This window comes from Scomber scombrus, chromosome 19, assembly GCF_963691925.1.
Source record: "Scomber scombrus chromosome 19, fScoSco1.1, whole genome shotgun sequence".
Classification (NCBI taxonomy): domain Eukaryota; kingdom Metazoa; phylum Chordata; class Actinopteri; order Scombriformes; family Scombridae; genus Scomber; species Scomber scombrus.
Window position 1 is genome coordinate 21,618,805 of NC_084988.1, and position 19,684 is coordinate 21,638,488.

The 19,684-nt window shown below is 41.0% G+C and overlaps 1 protein-coding gene across 2 annotated transcripts; it reads right to left on the reverse strand.

Annotated features, from left to right (window-relative positions):
• Positions 1 to 468: 468 nt before the first annotated feature.
• si:ch211-266o15.1 (zinc finger MYM-type protein 4) lies at positions 469 to 19,014 on the reverse strand. 2 transcript variants are annotated; one of them, XM_062440519.1, is made up of 29 exons: positions 18,929 to 19,014; positions 16,317 to 16,932; positions 15,659 to 15,711; positions 15,187 to 15,336; positions 14,969 to 15,032; positions 14,613 to 14,812; positions 14,313 to 14,437; positions 13,538 to 13,772; positions 13,209 to 13,421; positions 12,857 to 13,007; positions 12,573 to 12,688; positions 12,095 to 12,457; positions 11,865 to 12,015; positions 11,508 to 11,683; positions 11,215 to 11,362; positions 10,867 to 10,980; positions 10,353 to 10,396; positions 10,067 to 10,205; positions 4,720 to 4,862; positions 4,501 to 4,618; positions 4,118 to 4,363; positions 3,894 to 3,970; positions 3,482 to 3,611; positions 3,230 to 3,381; positions 3,016 to 3,130; positions 2,285 to 2,542; positions 1,913 to 2,024; positions 1,741 to 1,809; positions 469 to 1,022 (listed from the first exon to the last, which is right to left on the reverse strand). In XM_062440519.1, the coding sequence occupies exons 1-29, from the start codon at positions 18,965 to 18,967 to the stop codon at positions 875 to 877; spliced, it is 4,665 nt and encodes a 1,554-aa protein (XP_062296503.1). In that variant the 5' UTR covers positions 18,968 to 19,014; the 3' UTR covers positions 469 to 874. The 2 variants fall into 2 exon arrangements, with proteins under 2 accessions (XP_062296503.1, XP_062296502.1); XM_062440518.1 differs by having other exon boundaries at positions 11,185 to 11,362.
• Positions 19,015 to 19,684: the final 670 nt, after the last annotated feature.

Genomic DNA, 19,684 nt, shown 5'->3' on the forward strand with positions numbered 1-19,684 from the left:
CACGGCATAACAGAACCCCTGGACCCCCTCACTGTAGGGGTCAATTAGGCCTGTATAAATCAAACAAGTCAAACAAAGTGTTGTTTTTGGTCTTTTCATGGGATTTGGTGACAATAATAAAAATATAGAATATTGTCAAACTTATCCTTTAACTACATGTGTTGTCATTTATCAACACTACACTGGCTGCGTTTAGCGCGGCTATGCATGGACGCACCACACAGCCAAATAACAATACCTCTTCAAAACATAATTCTTTTAGGGTTTCGTTGAAATTGAAAAGAACATGATATCTTCTTGTGGCAGCATTGACCGTAAAATACCAGCACTGATCAATGCAATCCATGATAAAAAAAGTACTGATAACAAACAGACATCACTGTTCTCACAAGCAGCTTGATGCTTACACCACTCTAATATTGTGAAGTTCATAGGAGAGGCTTTTACTGGTAGTAAATAAACCCGCCACGTGTCATAAATGATAACTGTGGTGTGACGAAAGAATATGGGGTTAACAATTTACTCTTTTAACGCTCCCTTTTTCATATCTAACAGTATCAGATATTTGTAAACTCATTGTGCATTAATGTGAGGAGGGGGTGGCCACTGAAGTAACTTAATACCATAATCCCACACTTACAAAGTCCTTTAAATGTGTCTCTCTGTGACAAAGTCTCCTTTTTTACTATCTCTCTGTGTTGTGTCTTTGACGGCTTGGTGGTCGGCGTCCTTACATTAACTCCCCATTTCAGAGACCTGCCAGTCTCATTCTGAAATGACCAATGAGTGTAAATACAGCTGCAATTCACTGTGAACTGTTCAGCATCAGAGAAGGTCTCTGTTGCAGAGAGGGTGATGGATAAGCAGCTTCTTATCACTGTAAGCTGTCATCATTGGTGGCAACTGAGGACTTCAATTGGGCTGCTTGGTGCTCCTGGTGAAACTCTCTGACAGCCAGGATGCGTGTGAGCATGCTCTGTAGAGTGGTGTGCTCCAATGGTTGACAAGTATACCAGTGGGAACTGTGGAGGTCAGAAATGCAAATTAAAAAAATAAAAATAAAAATAAAAATTTCCTCTTAATAGTTATAACATAAAGAGAAAACTTTGCATGTTAGCGGCTTCAAAAGAAGGAGGAAATGTTTGAATTTTCTTATCTTCATCACCCTGATTTTTTTTAGTTGCTTTGTTTACATCTTATATCATTTCTTGCTTAAATTGCATTTTAAAATTGGAAGACTAAATAGAAAATCTGAATACGTATGCTGACAATTCTTGACCATTCATATGCACACGATATTTGTTTTCCTCGTCATTGGATATGACAGCAGTTATATTCCTCTGATATGTCTGGGTTTTTTTAAATACTATTCACTAAAAGTAAAAGTTTGACACTTTGGGGAAATACGCGTAATAGCTTTCAAAAGAGAAGATTGATCCTACTCTCATATCTTTCTGTTGGACAAATATGAAGCTAGAGCCAGTAGCTGGTTAGCCTGGCTCAGACACAGCTTGCATGGTCAAAGGTCAAAAACTGCCTACCAGCATCTCTAAAGCTCCTACAAAACCAAAGTCCTACATTACTACAACTGTTTTTCAAACATGACTCTACATTTAAAGGTAAACACGCTGCACTGACACACTATCTCAAAGTAGTCTTGTTCTTATATGCTTGTAATAAGTGACAGTTAAGAGAGAAATATTTGGATATTGCAAGGTTTTTATTAAATGTGATTCTGACCTGTGTGTGTGGACATTCTGTTCAGGCTGGAGGAAAAACATGTCAGTTCTCTTCTTCACTGTCTCTGGGCTGTTGGAGAACAAGTTGGGTTTTATTAGTTGTGGTAATGCAGATATACGATTGTAATTGCTGTTGTACCTGTAGCCTTGCTTTGTGTGTTTATGTATCTCACCATCTTGAGAGGTAGAACTCGTACAGTCTGACCGGACAGTGCAGAGGGTTGGTAATGTTTTCTAGCATCTCCAGGTCTCCTGCTTCCTTTTCCTGTCTTTTTCTGGATCGTTCTAAAAACAACACAAAGTACCAACAGTCAATTAATCAATATTTCTTAGCATACTTTACTTTTTGAGAATGTCAATTTATGAATCTGGCTCGCATACTTAGAAAAAGGGTGAAAGCAGATACATGACACAAAATTGTTGATGGTCTGATAATCCCAAATATGGGAGATGTTGGAAAAATTTGATCAGTTTGAAAATGGCTCAGGCTGCTTAAGAGGTACACTACTTCTAAAAAAATACATGTATTGTTCTCTGACACCCACCTGTCACCTCTCGGCTCGTTGTGGCAGCGCGGCTTCTCTGGTAGTGGAGGTAGTGGATTTTGCCAGTCCGGCTGCAGGGTTTTGAGCGCAGAGTGAAGTTGGAAAAAGAGAGGCTTCGGTGTTGCGCCAGCGTGGTGAAGTGAAAATATTTGGTGCAGAAGAAGAGCAGCGTGTTGAGCAGCACTATGGGAGAGTAGGCGCCCAGCTGCTTACACTCCCACAGGTATGCCTCCTCGACACGGGAGTAAACAACACCACCTGGAGGAGGAAATAGGTAGTAGGGGGGAAAAACTGATTGAATGACCTACTGCTAAAAGGAGTGTAATGTGTTTGTCTCTGCTGTTTTTTTAAATTGAGGTTTATAGGGTTAATCTGATATTTAAAAGGTAATTTTAAAGTTTTAGAGTTAATTCATTGTTTGGCCACTTGGGGGCAGCAGAACAAGCTGTAAACACGAAATATCTTAGCTGCTAAATGCTCCACTATGTTCACCAATTGCCAACTTTATCTGTTAGTACAGGCAGGTAGTGCACAGTGGAAAGAAAAAACAAAAACAGCTGCCTACTGCAGTTAGAAATTATGCTGATGATGAGAGTTGTGAGAGTGAATCAAAACATTAAAACTGAAGGGTGTGAAATCCAAAACAATCAGCTGAGAGACTGTAAACTCATTGTATTCTTTTGATCCAATAACATAAAAATACTGATTAGTGCAGCTTTCAATTATCATACCACTAGGTAGCAGTTTAGGTCTCCAGAGTTGCAGCATCCCAGTGATCTCGGTGGCAAACTGATTGTACAGCTCGTCAGTGAAGATGTTCTCTATGCGGCCCTTCATGAACAGATACTGTCCACAGAGAGGGAGATAGAAAACAATGAGTTGAAAAGAAGAGGAAAAGAGAAACACACAACAAGAAGCAAGACGTGCAACATCCTGTTTGTGCACCTGCTGTAACCCAAGACAGAGGTAGAAGATGCTGTCTGGGCTGTAGGGGTCTCCGTTGGGCCGTCGTACTTCTTTGATAAAGCGAGACAGAGCAAAGCTCAGCTCTGCAGAGTCACACTGAAGGATATCCTCTTTGATATCCCCTGGACTGGCTACAGGGGGGCAGAAACCACACAGTACAGCTAGTATTAAGACCAGTCAGTGGATTAGAGGAAGAGATGACAGAAAATAAGAAAGAGAATGAAGGCTTACGTTCTTGGGGTTGCTTGTTGTGTTGTTGGACCCAGCACTTCCAGGCTTTAACCCCATACAGGTGGTTCAGTTTGGAGGGGGCTGGAGGCGCCGCTGCACTGCGGTTCACAGAACTGATTCGCCTTCGACCCTGGATGGACAGAAAAAAGATGAATACTGGGCAGTATCAAAAAATATTGACACTGCCGAAATGTTGCACTTTTTGGCCAAAACTGGGTGTCTTTGAAAACTTGTTGGTTCTATAAATACATGAAACATTGAAGAATGTCCTAACATCCAAGATCAGGGAGTAACCCTTGGTTTGAGAGGTTTCTGGAATCGAAACAAACTGCCTACAAAATTAAGTCTGAAGAATAAATACGAATCTGAGTTTACCCAAACACTGCTGATCTATCAGGGTTGTCAGTCATACCCGTTTCCGGCCGGAGGAACCTTCTCTGGCTCTTTTCACTCCTCGACGTGGAGCGGATGGCTTCTGATCCAACGATTCTGCAATAAAACACACACACAAAAGACCTGGAGGTTAGAGTCACATTGTTTGCATGCTGTCGAGTATGTTTACCATCAGCACTCACTATTTATTAAACCTCATCACAATTTTCTGACAGATTGACTTAGCTTCAAATCATATCTCACCAGGAGGGAAGTCATTCTCCAAATCCATCATCGGAGAAGAGGGAGGTTGATCCTCGGCACTGGTGGTAGGTGGGTCACTTGTCGTCGTACTCCCCTCTGGCTGGGTAATAAGCTGGGGATGAGCTGACTCTGTGCTCCCCTCTGAACTTACAGTAAGTGGCAGGTGGGCTTGCATTGCTTTTGGAGTTTCCTCATCTTTGTGGATTATGGGAAGGACCCCCTCTGACTTTACATCTCCACTATGGCCTATAAATGACACACATGCACAAACATACAATATGTAGAGAAAAACTGAACAGAGACATTGTTAATGTAGTCAAAATATCTCAAGTGTGTAGAATTACATCTGATCTAAATGTTTTTAAGTCAGGATAAGACCTCACCTGCCCTGGAGACATGCCTGTCATTTTGATTTTCATCCTCCACAGCCAAAGAATAAGATTGGACAGCTGCGTCTTTTACACCCTTATTCTGAGATGGTACTAAAATGGGCACTGGAACCTGGAAAATATAAGAGAAAATACTTAATATTTGTTTTGCTGCTGTAAAGACAGCAGGTCTTTGAATCATCAAAATTTCATAGAACATGTAATGGGACGTACCGGCATGGGCATGGCCATAGGAAAAGGTGTGTGCTGGGAATACATGTTCATAGGCACTGGAATGAAGACTGGTACTGGGATTGGTACCATTAATACCTTCACATTGTCATCTGCTGAGCAGCTGCTTGAGGGCAGAGACAGAACTGATGGACGGAGGGAAGAAAAAATGACAGGAAGAAAGATTAAGTAGAGGAAGCTAATGATGAAAACAAATTAATTAGGTCACAATTAAATGGTAATTTAGTAACTATTTTTATACTAAAAAGTGAAGTGAAAAAAAAAATATTTTCAAGATGTACACGACATTCACCATCATACTGTTGTCAAGGCAACTTTGACATACATCTTAAATTATGCACAGTACATAAAATATTTTTTATGAGATTTTGGTTGATCTTATGTGAGTGGTCCTGTTAATGCATGTTTCAATAATATAAGACAACTTTTCCAGATAAACCCTTGCAGTCCTTTTTCAAATGTCTCAAAAATAGAAAAAACAAACTGAATTTATACTTATGAAAACATATGAAGGAAATATTCATTCAGATGCATCAGTAGTCTTAATGTTTCGGGGAACTTTTCACAACTTTATATCAGTAAATTAAAATCTTTTCACAACTTACTACCAGTATCAAACTGACTTTATCACCTGCAGCGGGTGTATTTATAAAACTTCAAATCTGCTTTAGCCATGATCGGTCATCAGTGAATAAATCTTCCCTTTTAATCTGTCAGTTGACCTATTTCACACAGTTATGTAGAAGTTTGTTAATGTCATGTATCAGGGATGGAACTCAAAAAGTCAAACAACAAACACTGCTGATGTATGACGTGAGAAAAATGTCAGAAAATCATCTCACCTCAGTAAACCCTCACAGAGTCTGACAGCAGCGTATCAGTAACTTCACTGCCCTGAGCATCGAGGAGCAGCACGGACACAGAATCACATTTCTTGTTCTTACAGAAAAACTGAATGAAATCCTGTTCACACTGGTTAATGACCATCATTAGTCCTGGCTCGTTTGGAAATGACACAGTATCTCACATTAGACACGTGGTGTTCTTCTGGCTTCATTAGCTATATTTACAACCTCTTCTCTTTAGCTTTTTGAAAGTCATCTTTAATATTCATTGATTCTCTGTTATATAGAAACCTACAGTATACATCTTGTTTCCTTGTATTTTCTATTCATAATTATCTATTTTAATGTTTTGTATTTATTGATCTGTATCATTATTTTCATGCACTTCTGACTGTAATTTTCTACTTATAAAGCACTCTGGTCTAATCTGATATTCTGTTTTTAAATGTATTTGAAGTAAACTCACTTAAAATGAGAGTAGCCATCTGTAAAATGGAAACAAACTATTTAGCAACTACATGATAGATACTTCACAGTTCTGTTTATACTGATGTGTTAATGTTTCTCATGTGTGGGCACATCATGCCCACACCCACACCTCATACTGATTATTATAATCTGAAGATGCTCTATTTATTTAATCAGGAATTACACTTATTTTTATACTGATGGAGGTCATTTGTAAATGACAAGGCAGGTCAAATCTAAGAAATACATTTCACCACAAAGTCTTACTCTAAAATTAAATTTATTGACATTTCTTTGCATTTAACCAACAGTTTTTTTTTCTTCAGGTGTTGACACAATTTGTTTAGAACAAGCAAAAAGAAGAAATGCAACATGATTTCACAATCTGATACATGTCAACTGAATTATTTTTAAAAAAACGAAAAGAAAAAAAACATGCAGTTACAGCAAATAAGTATTAAAAACTTCCAACATACATACATCGTAGGTCGTTAAAAAAAGTAAACGGAGATGTAATACAGGGCTGAAACCAACTGAAGCAGCAGATGGATGAACTGAAATCAGTCTTGGTTTGCATGACTGCATCAGTAGTGAGGTACAGCAAAGAATTTAACCATTAACTTTCATACATGACACACACACACACACAGTAAACGGAATATTAAAATGTAGCTTAACAGTACAAGTAAGTGAACTGAATATCCAAATGAATGTTTTTATTTCACTCACACTTAAAAAATTCAAGTGATTACAGATTGTAGCCTCATTTATACCTGTTAGTGCATTTTGAAGTTTTAAGCGTAACTGACTGGAAGTTTCATCCTTATTTATCAAAAACGACCCACCTCCATCTCCATGTTTGATTCAGCCATCCACTGGTAATGTTGGCAGTAACAGTGCAGCCCCAAGACACCCACCTTTAACCTTTTTTTAAATTCAAACATACCCACCACTGAGTCTGGAGTACAGTACATTTGTGCAACAACTTGACAGCTGTTGTTGAACACCTTGGTGTTATCTACATCATTTAATATGAATTACAGGCAATTGTATGGAATCTAATTTCAATGAGCAGCATTAAAATGATAAGAAACCATTGCCATGAACATGAACCTTTATCTACTGCTATTTTGGCACACAAACTGCACTGTGCTGGTTTTTGTATGATATCCATTTTACTTACGTTTTCTCTTTCCATGTTGAAGCTTCTATTACTGTGTTTTTCCTTTTTTTGTTGTCAGCTGGATTATGAAAACTCTGGAGATAGACAATGATATCCAGTACTGTGCCCGGTCTAAAGAGGTAAGATACTGAGTTTATCGCAGCTGAATGAAGATTCATGAAAAATGAGTGCCAGCTTTACAAGGAATTACAATGAAACAAACCATTTAATACTTACTCAGTACTCAATTTTTACACACAAAGTTAAAAAAAAATCACATTATCAGCATGGTTGTCTGGATCCAGCCCTGTGAATCTGCATTACTGCCTTACAGAGTTTAACATCCTGGCATTTGGCATTAGTTTAGCAGCTGCTTCCTAAAAACACGTGAACAAACAACACAACGGTGCGTTTGCTTATTGAGGACCAATGAATGGTAACCAACTTAAATGCTAACAGATTCTGTGGGCTACACCTCGGGAGGCAGTTAGGCACAAGTGACCTTAATAAATATAAGAACCAGGTTACAGACTGTATGACAGGTGTAATGAAATATGGGACATGTGTGCGCCATAACAGACCATTTCCTGAGGCAGCGGACACACATCACTGAATGGAACATTAGATTTATGACTTTAAGACACTTGACAAATGTGCCTTAAATGGAAGAAACTTTAAAAGGAGTTCTATAATGAGGTGTATTGTGACACTAATGAATAAATAAGGTCAATCTTATTTTTCCTACCATTTTACAATACTTTGTAAATATTTCAACCCTGTCATCACTGTCAGCCCATGTGTTAGACCGCTTACAATACCGCTTACAATACCCCCATACTAAATAAATACCCTCATAGGAAGCAGACACAGACATGACAATCTGTTTCTGCAGAATGTATCGTAAGTACTGCCATCTTTCGTTAATCATAAAACACAGAAACACTGCTTTAAAACGCAAATCACTGTACTACTAGTTCACAATGATGTAACCGATGAGAAGTAACGGTGGTCCGTGCAGCAGTTCCAGTTGCATTTGCTGTCAATGAAGTTTTTAAAACCACAGAAACAAAAGTTACTAAAGTAGTGTAGGTGTGAACACAACCGGTTAACCCTGTAGATGTTTAAAATCTTTGTCCAGGGTCAGGGTGGAAGATAACTCCTCATGTCAGCAGATCAGGAGGCTGTGGAGAGAAAAACTCGGGTGACACACTCGACCCTCTTAAGTCAGTTGAAATAGCTTTAAAAAAGCATAAATCTCCAAAGGTCGTGTCACTACGTCATAGTAGTTATTCTGATAGAAGTTACATTAAAATAGTTCTGGTTATCATGATTTAGACACACAAACAAAAAGATAGGACACCCTGGATACAGTATAAAACAGTACCTTTTTTCTTTTACTAATTGATATTATATATTAAGGGTAAAACTGCAATCAATTATCTGTGTTATTCAGAAGGCTCACCTTGGTCTTCCAGTTCAGGAGCTGTTTTGTAGATGAGTCTGGTGTGATAGAGTTCAAAACAGGGCACAGGACAGAGGCTGGGCTGTCCTGAACACGTTTTACAGTAAAACGACGTCTGCCTCCGCACTGTCCCGCTACTGTGCTCGCAATCCTTCATTTCAGAGTGCTCCGACTCTTTACTCTCCCCACCCTTCTCATCAACTGAGTTCAGTCCCTTTGCTTTCTCTGCCTCCTCCTCTTTTATGATCTCTGGCTCCTTCTCCACCTCCTCCGTCTTCGGCTTCTTCCTCTCGTCCTGTTCTTCCTCTACTCTCTTCCTCTTGTAGTGTGAGCAGACCTTACAGTCAGAGTCGGTCTCCCTCTTGCCCAGGAAATGGCGTCCGGTTAAGCGTGCTGGCACGCCGCTACTTGGCTGAGTTTCTCCCTGAGGTTTGGGTGACGGTGCCGGAGACGTGGATGCATCAGCCGTCGGGTGGTCAACTTGCGAGGAGCTATCTATCAAAGCTGGTGCAATTATTGAAACAGCTAGTCGTGAGCAACAAATCAACGAATTCTTGAAAAAATTTGTAAATGAATGAATGAATAAATAAATAAATAGATCAAGTTTGTGACAGCCTACAGAAAGGTCAGACCAGCAATCATTCTGGGAGAGCGTAGTTACATAAGTGCCACTAAAACTAGCTTTAATTTTACTGTCATTTATTGCCTACATCTTATTCTTAATAGATCATTAATATTAACCCAACATATCAGTTTAATCCTTGTGTGGATAGCATGCTCAAATATAATATGCCTCAAAGCATTTAGTGACATATTCTCATTGCTACAATGAAATTTGAACTACATTATTATGCATCCAGAAAATATTTTCCACTTTTACTGTATGCTACGGTACACATCCACCCACTCCAATTTTCGCAGGTTATGCCATAAGAAAATTGCATCTCCATCAAAGTGAGAAATGGCTAAACTAAAATAATGGAACATTTTTGAGCATTTTAACCTATTTACAAAAGTGGACTATTTGTACTCGTCAATGTCAAAATTATTGAAGTTTTGGGTGAAAATGTGTGAATGTGTAAAATGCACTCTGGAGAGATTTTACTGAAGAGTAGGCACATTCACAGTGTGTACAGTATACAGAAAGTCATCAGTGGGAAAAGTTTAAAATTGTCACAACATTATGTTTATAAAAAAACTGAAGTGCATAATGTTGTGATATATATGTAAACTATGTACAAGAAGCTCAATATATGGTATTTGTACTTCCTGTAGTGTTTTAGCTGTTGTACAGCATGTAGCCACCATAATTGCTGCTGTGTAACTGCTCTGTGTTCTGTGTGAAAGACTTCTAACAAAACTGAACTGCTCAAGTGTTTTTTTTATAGTTACCTGGTGACTCAGTGGAAGGTGCGGGCAGCTGGCACATGCTCTCTTGGTCCATGGTGAACGGCCGGCAAAGAACTGACTTGTTCTTCATTTGACGGCGACGGGACACAGGCACCCGCATGGCTTCAGTCTGAGTGCTGGCCTGGACACACATGAACAAAGAAGCCCCACATAATTATGCTGCAGCAGACAGGAGCTCAAATATTAATACTATTCTTTTTAACAATTTGTCAATAATTAAACATTCTTCAGTGAGGACCTGACAGAGTAACACACACAAATTACGTACATGATCCAGGTTCTTGCCGTCTACGTTGGAGGTTGGAAGTGCTCCTGCAAAAGAACAACACTGCATTAAACCCATGCTTCCAACTAATGTGACTCTATAATCCTACTGTAAATTTTAGTCTGAGCTTGTGGATCAAGTCATGTGGGCACTGAATCATCATCATGCCAGCCAAAAGTAAAGAAGCCAGTGGGGACAGTGAGGAATGTAAAGTCTCAAATTCTTGTTTTATGCCACTGCAAGCCCTACAATTTGTGTTATAAATAATGTTTAGTTTTTATTTGCAGGTGGATGTTTTAAGGCTACAAAAAAAGCCAATGTAAGACTGAGTTTATAAAACGGAAAACTTAAATGTAATCGAGCAATGCTTGGCATGGTTGACTGTGAGGAGACCCCAGGCTAGAACTGGGCGAAGCCTGAGGTATATAGTAGAAGCTGGAGGAAGTAGATGGCCAAGTGGCTCAAAAATAGAGTGATGAACTTAGAGAGCCACCCAGGTCTATGTGTATGAACTAACCAGTCAGAGCCGTATCTGCTGACACACTGGGCTGAGTGGCAGAGCCATTGGCCAATGAGACGACATCAGCTATGACAGGATTCATCTTTGAGGAGTGGTGTGGCTGTGTCGGAGCTGGAAGAAGAGAAAGAGTGGATCGATCACACCTGACATGCATGTGATTAGTTTGATTGTGGGGCCTATTTTCCTTAAACTGACCCAAAAAAAACCCCCACGTTGTCGCAACACAATAACACTGCAATGGGAACTGTCCACATCTAGTTTTCTATTATACACCGTTCTAAATGTCAAACACTGATATAACACAACACAATTTACCATGTGGCGCTTGTGGGGCCGTTCCAGTACCATTACTGCTGGTGTGTTGGCTTGTCTCAAAATGCATGTAGCAGTACTGCAGCAGGCAGGGCAGGTTGCAGAAGTTACGGACTGATCCCAAACACTGCAGCTTCTCGGTCAAGTAGCCCTGTTTCCTACAACTGTCACATCGACCCATCTGGGCAACAGCAAAGAAGAAGAAAGAGAAGTTGGGGGGGGGGGGGGGACAAATAAGAACGTAAATCAAAAACACAGCCACACTGAACTCTGCTTGGTGCAACGGCATACAATTTGAAGTGTGCTGGTAGAACTATTTTCTTTACCCCGTAATAGAGTACAGTGTACTGGGACATGCAGTGGGGTTTGCAGAACTCCTCCATCTTGCCTCCGTAATGGCTGTGCAGCATCTTCTGGCCAATGCTGGAGCAGTAGCTGCAGGAACGCCAGGGGAGATCCTTGTTACGGGATGTCATCTCATGTTTGAAGAGAACTTTACAGTCTGAAACACAACGAGACGGGTACAGATCAGACACGTATAAGCTTACAGGCCCAGTGACACGGATCATATTAAGGATTTAGAACTTAGTGAGATCCCTGCTCGTGTTACGGATGGATGTTTCTGTTTATGAAGTTAAAAATAATGCACAGGAGAGGGAACAGGAAAAATTGCACTAACTCACTTTCACTGCAGAAGAAGAGGTCTTCTTGGTTGTAGCTCACGGTGTCAAAGTGCACCTTCTCCTGTTTACAGCCCTCACACAGCGCCAGGATATTTTTCTGTTTTTTATACTGCTCACCGCACGTCTCACTGCAGAACATAGAGATACGACCCTGCAGGCAAAAATGATGATTAGTATTAGTTGATGAGGTTGGAAGAGGTTAGTGTTTATGTATATCCTGAGTGTCTTACTTGGTAACTGAATAGCAGCGGTTTGATATTGAACTGTTTGATGCAATGATGGCAGGTCAGTTTGGAGGCTTCACTGGGTCCACCCTCTGCTGGTTTCTGGGGCTGACTAGAGGGTGCTCTTGCCTGGGCTTGCCCCGGGACAGAGGGGGAGGACATGGCTGAGTAGGGAGGCACCAGTGGGGGCACTGAGGTATTACTGGGGTGATGGCCTGGGTAGGGGACTGAAGATGGGTAGTCCTGAGGGATGGGAGGGACTGAGCTGGCTCCGGCAGACGGCCCCGGTCTGGGGGCATCTCTTAGAGAGGGGTCCCTGGGAGAGGCGGTTCCGTTAGTTATGTCTGCCTGAGAGGCGTGACCGGATTTCTGTAACAGATGGAGGGAAAATAACAGCGTGGTCAACTCTACGAGGTTTAAACATACAGATAATCCATCATCAGTCTTTTTTCAGACATTAAATAAAAAGTTTCAATGCCCTTACCCTGTATATAGAAACACAGTCATAGGAGCAGAAGTTACGAATAGTGCCATCCACCATGGCCAGATGATACTGAGGAACAGCTGGAATCTTGCACAGGCTGCATGGGAATGGAGTACCTAGATGGAGAATAGTAACATATAACAACCTACCTGCTAGTATGTGAACATTCAGTCATGTATATTAATAAATAATCAAACATGCTTTCCCTTTAATTGTGATACTAGTCCTGCATATACCAATTAACTCCAGCATGTAAGTGTGTGTGTTTCTGTCGTGTGTCCTACCGGTTAGAGTGTGTCGGGGTGGTCGACTCTGTTCCACACAATGAGGTGTACAGTAAAGCTGAACTTTGCCCTTTTGGTCTCGTTCCATGATGGTGGACAACACTATGACCGTCTTGTGACAGCAGGCGCACTCCACCGTTTTTCTGCACGTCTGAATGAAAACACAGGTAAGGATTGTAGAGTTTAACACTTGGCAACCTTCACATGATTGCTTGCTTTACAACCAAGTGGGTGTGATGTTGTTTGTTTAGATCTTACATGATTTCCGGGTGCTGAAGCTGAAATGTTTGAGTTAACCCGTATGTATGTATATGTAGTTACCAACATGCAAAGTTTTTTTTTTTTTACATACCTGTTTGTAAGTCCCAATGCAGGTGGGACCACAGAAGTTGAGCTTAGATCTTTCAATCACGAGCGTCTGGCAGGAGCCTGAGTTGCTATTACAGTAAAGTCCGCAGCCTTCGCAGCAGTTCATGGCTAATTGTCGGATCTTGCGCCACGTTACGAAGCAAGCATCGCTACAGAGCCTGTGCAGACGGCCTTGATGGCTGACCTCGTGCTCAATCTGATGGAGACATTATCACAGTCAAACACACACAGAGACAAGACACGGAGCAAAGACAGCAAGTTAACCCAAAATCTGTCTGTCATTAAAGCTTGTTTCAAATTTGTGGTTCTTACCCTGTTGGCGATTTTACACACGCTGCAGAAAATTTTGTCCGGCTGTTTGTCGGCCAGTTTCTCCTGCGGCTTCTCGGGCTTCTTCTCGGCTCGTTTGTCGGCCCATTTGTCGACGACTTTGTCAGTATGTTTCCTTTTGTGTCTAAAGACAGACAGACAGAACTGGCCACAAAAGTGCATTAAGGTGCTGTCGTCTGCTGGAATCGTGATCATGTCCCTGGGCTGAAGAATCTCCCTGTGAATGAAATACAAAGCAGTAAAAGATGAGGGTGGGTTAGAGGGTGGATGTAATAAACAAAACCTGTCAAATACACACAATTTAAAGTTCTGGATAAAAGTCTGGATACACCCTCCCATTTAACTGAATGAGAATGTGTAGCCAAACTCATGAGTGGTTCTATATACATGTGTTATACAGGTAACTGGAGTGAATGCAAGCTCCTCTGCTTTGGTTCCAAGCTCCAAACCAGTGGATAATTGTAATTATTTAAAAGGAGTAATACTTGAAAAGTACTTAGATTATCTTATATAATGTCAAAATTCAGTCAAATGACTATAAAAAAAATAGTAATTCTGTATTCAAACTTAAATGTTTTAAAAGAAACAGGACCTTCATATTTATTATCTGGACAAAAGGTGAGGAATAATTATGAAATGTTTTATTTCTAGTCATGTACACGACTGTATTATTAAAAGTATAAGACTAAGTATGGCAGCCTGACCTAGATGAAATCCCAGTACAAAGTTAATTCTAGGAACAGGAACAGGAAAGTACCTGTTGCACTGGAAACAGGATCGGTTTTTGTTGGCTGGAGGCAGATGGCCAGTCAAACAGACTGTGGAGCAGAAGAGCTGCGTCGAGCCTTTTCTTTGGAATGCCGTTTGGCCTTTTAGCAGAACCTAGAACCATTTACAGAAGCATGAAACACAGAAATGGAATACATGGATTCATTACTTTGTGTAAAACACAGCTGGTTTTTAACATTCTTATCTCATAAACACTTCATGCAGCAACTTTTTCTAGATTATTTTGTCTTTTTGTTTAAATGTCAGCAGCGCAGAGCTGCGTTGGTACCTTAGAGCAGCCGCTGCAGCGAACACTACCAGGGATGGGGGGCTGAGGTGGGCGTGGGGGCATTGGTGTCAGAGATGCGAGGGAAGTTGGGATTGGACCTGGTGGTCTGACAGGAAGGGAAGCCATGGCTTGTAGGACAGCTCCTCTACCTGGGATAAAAATGGCCGTTGGAGGGGGAGCTGGGACTGGGACTGCTGGTACTTAAAGTGAAAAAGAAGAGAAAGGTTGATAAAGCCAAGAAATCAGGTTTTTGAATAAGCAGCCATTGTGTAACAGTAACATGTCTGAATGTCTGCTGTTAAAAAAAACTTGAATGACAGAATACATGCCATAAAAAAACAAACCTATCAACTCACCTGTAGGGGACACAAAGGTGTTCCCTCCACCTACAGAGTAAACGGAGCTGATCCTCAGCTCTTCCTGAAATAAGCAAACAAGAAGACAGGTTTTTATCATTTTTCTATTGTTATAAAAGTGTATAATTTTAGTGGCATCAATCAGAATCACATAAAATAGGGTGTGGACAGCTTGAGCTGAACACAATAATAATACCGTTCTCTCCCTCCACACCTACCTCCTGATGCTCCAGCTCCTCTTTGATCTGTCTGATGGAGCTCTGAGGCAGTAAAGCAGCGTCGTAGCCCTCATCAATGGGCTCATCTTTAATGTTGATGCTGGGAGAAATCGGGGGATTACTGTCCTCTGTCGGAGCTGCCTCTGACCTCTGAAATAAGAATAAAAGAAGTATTCTAAAATATTGATTTTTAAATGCAGTTACTTGACAATCGTTCACTTGTATTCATTACACATCTCGCTGTCATTTCTAATATTTTCTGAATGCTGAAAAACATTTATTATATCATTTAGAAATCTCTGATCACTGATTTTAGTCCGACCTCGGCTTTTCATCCACAAGATGGCAGATCATTTTTTAAGGGGGTAGATCACTTTGCGAGCAGAGACTCAGAGACGCAGTGAACCTGCTTCAGGGCAGCTTATGTTAAACCTGTGAATGTTAAGTTTCCAGCAATATAAACTTCCCCCACCTCTCCTTGCTGGCTGTCTTCCGTCTCCTCTGTCTGGTTCAGGACCCCTCCGTCTGAAAGAAAAGTAGAAAAAGAAAAGATCAACCAGAAGCTTTAAATTGAACAAGCTTGTGCCAATAAACACCAGAAACTAATGGACAATGCACACATACAATTTCATGCGTATAAACTATATTTCAAAGAACTTTGGCTAGTTTTTCTTTTTTTCCATGGAAAAGAGTATTAGCACACATTGAATTTGTTAAGACAAATAAAAGCTGTTGCCAATCATCAGGGCAAGTCACACCAAGCCCAGACACACCCAGCTGACCTCAGAGAAAAAGACTCAACTATTGTCAACAAAACTTGTCAGTATTTGTACTCTAAAGAACATTAGGAGAGACAAAAAACCCCAACTAATATGCCCAGAATACTAAATGAGCATGTGTCATATAAAAAATGGCAACTGGCTCTATTAAGTTCTGCTTGGTTTTTCATTGTAGGCATAGGCCCAACCAAAACCAACAGCGCCGACACACCCAACTAACCAGAGGCGATTACTGATCACAGACTGGCTGTCTTGGTGTGTCGGGGCCTTAAGGAGACACAGTGATGGAACACAGCAGACAGATCCTTTTAAAACAGCATTGAGTGAATGTGTGCGCCTATGTGGCTTTACCTCGGCTGTTCTCGGGCGTGTGGTCCTGAGAGGAGTGGGAGGTGTTGGCGGACCCACTGCTTCCTTCCCTCTCTCGGTCCTCCTCCTCTTCCTCCCCCTCCCCCTCCTCCTCCTCTCTGGGTTCACTTTGAGTTTTGTTGTTCCCCTGTTGTGGCGGTCGCTTAACGTTTCTGTTCGCCTTGCTCATGTCGACGTCCTCCAGCGTGCCCATGGGCAGGGCAAAGTGCCAGTCTTCATCGTCTTCCTCCGGCCCAAACACAGGAAGACCATCCAGCGCATCATCAAACGCTGCCCCTCCGCTTGCTCCTCCTCCTCCTCCTCCTCCTCCACTTCCTCCTCCTCCTTCGCTGGTTCCCATGGTAAAAGAGGAACGTCGCTCAGAGGGAGGGGAGGCATTGCAAGGAGGGGATGACTCTTCCACCTCCTTGTCCGTCTTTTCCTCTTGTCTTCTGCCGTTGCTGTCCCCTTCTTCTACCTGTTGGGGTTGTGCTGACGTTTCGTCCGCTCCCTTCGTCTCATCCTGATCTCCGCTAGAGGCAAAGGAATCCATGGAGGACTCTGCAAAGTCTCCCAGCCCCATCACTTCATCAAATACTCTAGACAGGCGTTCCTCGTGCTGTAATGGGGAAAAGGATTGTTGTAATTCATATCAGTGACAGACACTTCACTCCTTTATACATGAAAGTCAATGTTTGACAGATCAGATCTGTTTTTGTAGCATCAACAACAAAATGTTCATTACCGCAAAGTGTGTGTTACAAAAGGTGTTTTACTCTTCGCCACAGATGCAGCCTTAATGATGAGGTAAAGCCTGTCACAGATGCAAAATTGTGTGCCTTAATCATCTGTCCTTCTCTATTAGAAAAGTTCAAGATGTCATTCAGACAAAAATGTTCATGTTTCATATCGCATGCAAGGAAAGCACAAAAGTAAGATTAACAATGTCTCTTCTCCACTGAAACGTCCCACTATGTCAAGCCAGTGACACAGCAGGCACAACATCAGGGACGTGGAGGAGGGGCGCCTAAATGGAGCACAGCCGTCATCATTAATGTTAAATACATCTGCGCATTTCTTTATTTAAATGTCAAAATGCCTGCTGTGAAAAAATGTCTGATGGTCCAACTGCTGCACACAAATATTTTCTCCCACTATACACATGGCTGTTGTAAATTCATCTGACCAGCAGATGCCCCTACTGTACAAATCCTGCCTCCAGCAGTGGACCCATTTTTAACATAACTGACTGGAAACCCCAAAATGTTCCCTTTACTAACACTGAGTAACATAATAATAACAGAATAATAACACAGTAGTGACAGCCTATGGCTAATTACAACTAACAAATTATTTGAACATAGAGATCTTATTACACCATCAGGTCCTAGTTCACTGGATAACCTCTTTATGCCAGTGTTTTAGTAACCAGCTAAGTGAGCCTTACTGTTATCATGTTATTTATGTCAGTGGCTCTCAAACCTTTTCACATCAAGGATCCCTAACCTGACACAAATAAGACCACGACCCCCCATCCCCCCTCCGCCACTTGATAACATTTTTCCCAAGGGTCCCACATCTGATAAGATCTTGGCTTTTAATGGTTTATGACAGAGAGAGTGTGAAACCCATGACCAAAAATGAGTCATGCATTCAGTCATTGTGTTACTAATGGATTAAATGATGAAAATAAATGATTTCCTTTTTGCTGGGGACCCCGTGGAATCCCTGAAGCACCCCTGGGGATCCCAGGAGCCCACTTTGAGTATCACTAGCTTTTGTTGCCTACTACATATATAAACTAATATCTTTTTTTTACCATTAAATATTTATCTCTAATTCTCTATATATATCTATATCTTTCTCATCACTGCTTTTCACTATCTGTATCCTGTTTACAGCTCACAGAAGCAGCTTGACATGAACACAGTCACTCCCTAAGTATCCTTCTGAAGGTTGTTGTGTTGTTATTTTGTACAAGGGTACTGAGAGCAGAGTCAGATCGCTTGTATGTGTGAACATACGTGTGGCCATTAAAGATGATTGTGATCACTGTCTTGCTATTATAGATGATAATGGCTACAGGCCTCATGCTGCTCAATCATTTGCAAAGAGGGGGCGTCCCACCAAAGTCCCGTGAAAAATTAGGTATATTGCTTTGTGGCATTTTTGTAAATCTATACAGACACACAGCAAACAACACAAATAAGACATTGTAGCTGTTGCTTCTACTGACTCGCATGGGAACATTTGACTTTAACTAAATATCCACTTTGTATTGTTCGCAGCAGCCCTGCACGATGCAAAGGAGGCTTTGTGCAGTCAGCTGCCACACAAAGTGTCAGTGCTGAATTAATAATGGCTCTTGTGATTCACAGAGGGGTTGTATTTCATCAAGTAGCGTCGTTTTGCTAATGATAAAATAACCAGGCTGCATCATTGCTAAACAAGCAGCGAGCTAGCGTTATAAATGGCTGGAAGCTAAACTGGCTAATGTTAGCTTATATATGTACACATCTCGACCAGGAGGTAGTCAGTGGAAACGTAATGTCATAGTATGAGGCTGGTATACGGTGAATGTTGATATACTTACATATCAGGCCTGTATTCCTTACCTTTAAACATTTGAGTCTAAATTCCTCCGATTCCGCCATGTTTTAATTATGCTGCAGACGCCGCGCTTCAAACACCCACCAGCTTCCACCACGATGAAGTCAGCTTCCCGTTGGAAGTAAAGGGAAAAGTTAAGGGAAACATAAATCATGATATTTAGTGGCTGGTTCTGCTCTTTTTTGCACCACTTACACTTGTGAAAAAGTTATCTTAGCCTTATCTCTGTTTAATCCCCATTTCAAATCCGAAAAACATTTATTTCACTGCTTTCCCCCATGCAGATAAAAAAAAAACGCTATACTTTTCTGAGTCTTTGGAGACTCATTGAAAATCTCGTCCAGATTTGATGGGTCTAAGTATTGTGTTTTTTTATATGAACAACAAACAGAATAAAGGTTTCACAAATCTGAAACTGTGTTTTAATGAGAGTTTGGGGTATCCTTATTGATCAAGTCCAGATTTGACAAGTCTAATTCCAGTGGGTTTTCATCTGGACCTGGTCTACTGTGGTCATATGAGGCAAAACAAAAATATTCACAAATACAATAGTGTATTTAAATAGCTCTACAATACCTAAAGTGCGTATATAGTCTATATAGTAGTATATTGTGAACATATAAATCCACGGATAGTATTTTTGTTTCCCTTAACTTTCCTCTTAACTCCGAATCGAAAGCTCACTTCAGTGTAGTCCTGGTTGTGTATGCAAGCAGGATGCTGCTGGAAAACATGTATGAACAGCCAGTTGTAACGTTTAT

Coding starts and splice junctions, on each gene's coding strand:
- si:ch211-266o15.1 (XM_062440518.1), bottom strand. CDS start 18,967: ATGGCGGAATCGGAGGAATTTAGACTCAAATGTTTAAAG. Junction 12,689..12,856: donor ACCCCGACACACTCTAACCG/GTAGGACACACG, acceptor TTCTCCATCTAG/GTACTCCATTCCCATGCAGC. Junction 4,619..4,719: donor CTATGGCCATGCCCATGCCG/GTACGTCCCATT, acceptor TATATTTTCCAG/GTTCCAGTGCCCATTTTAGT.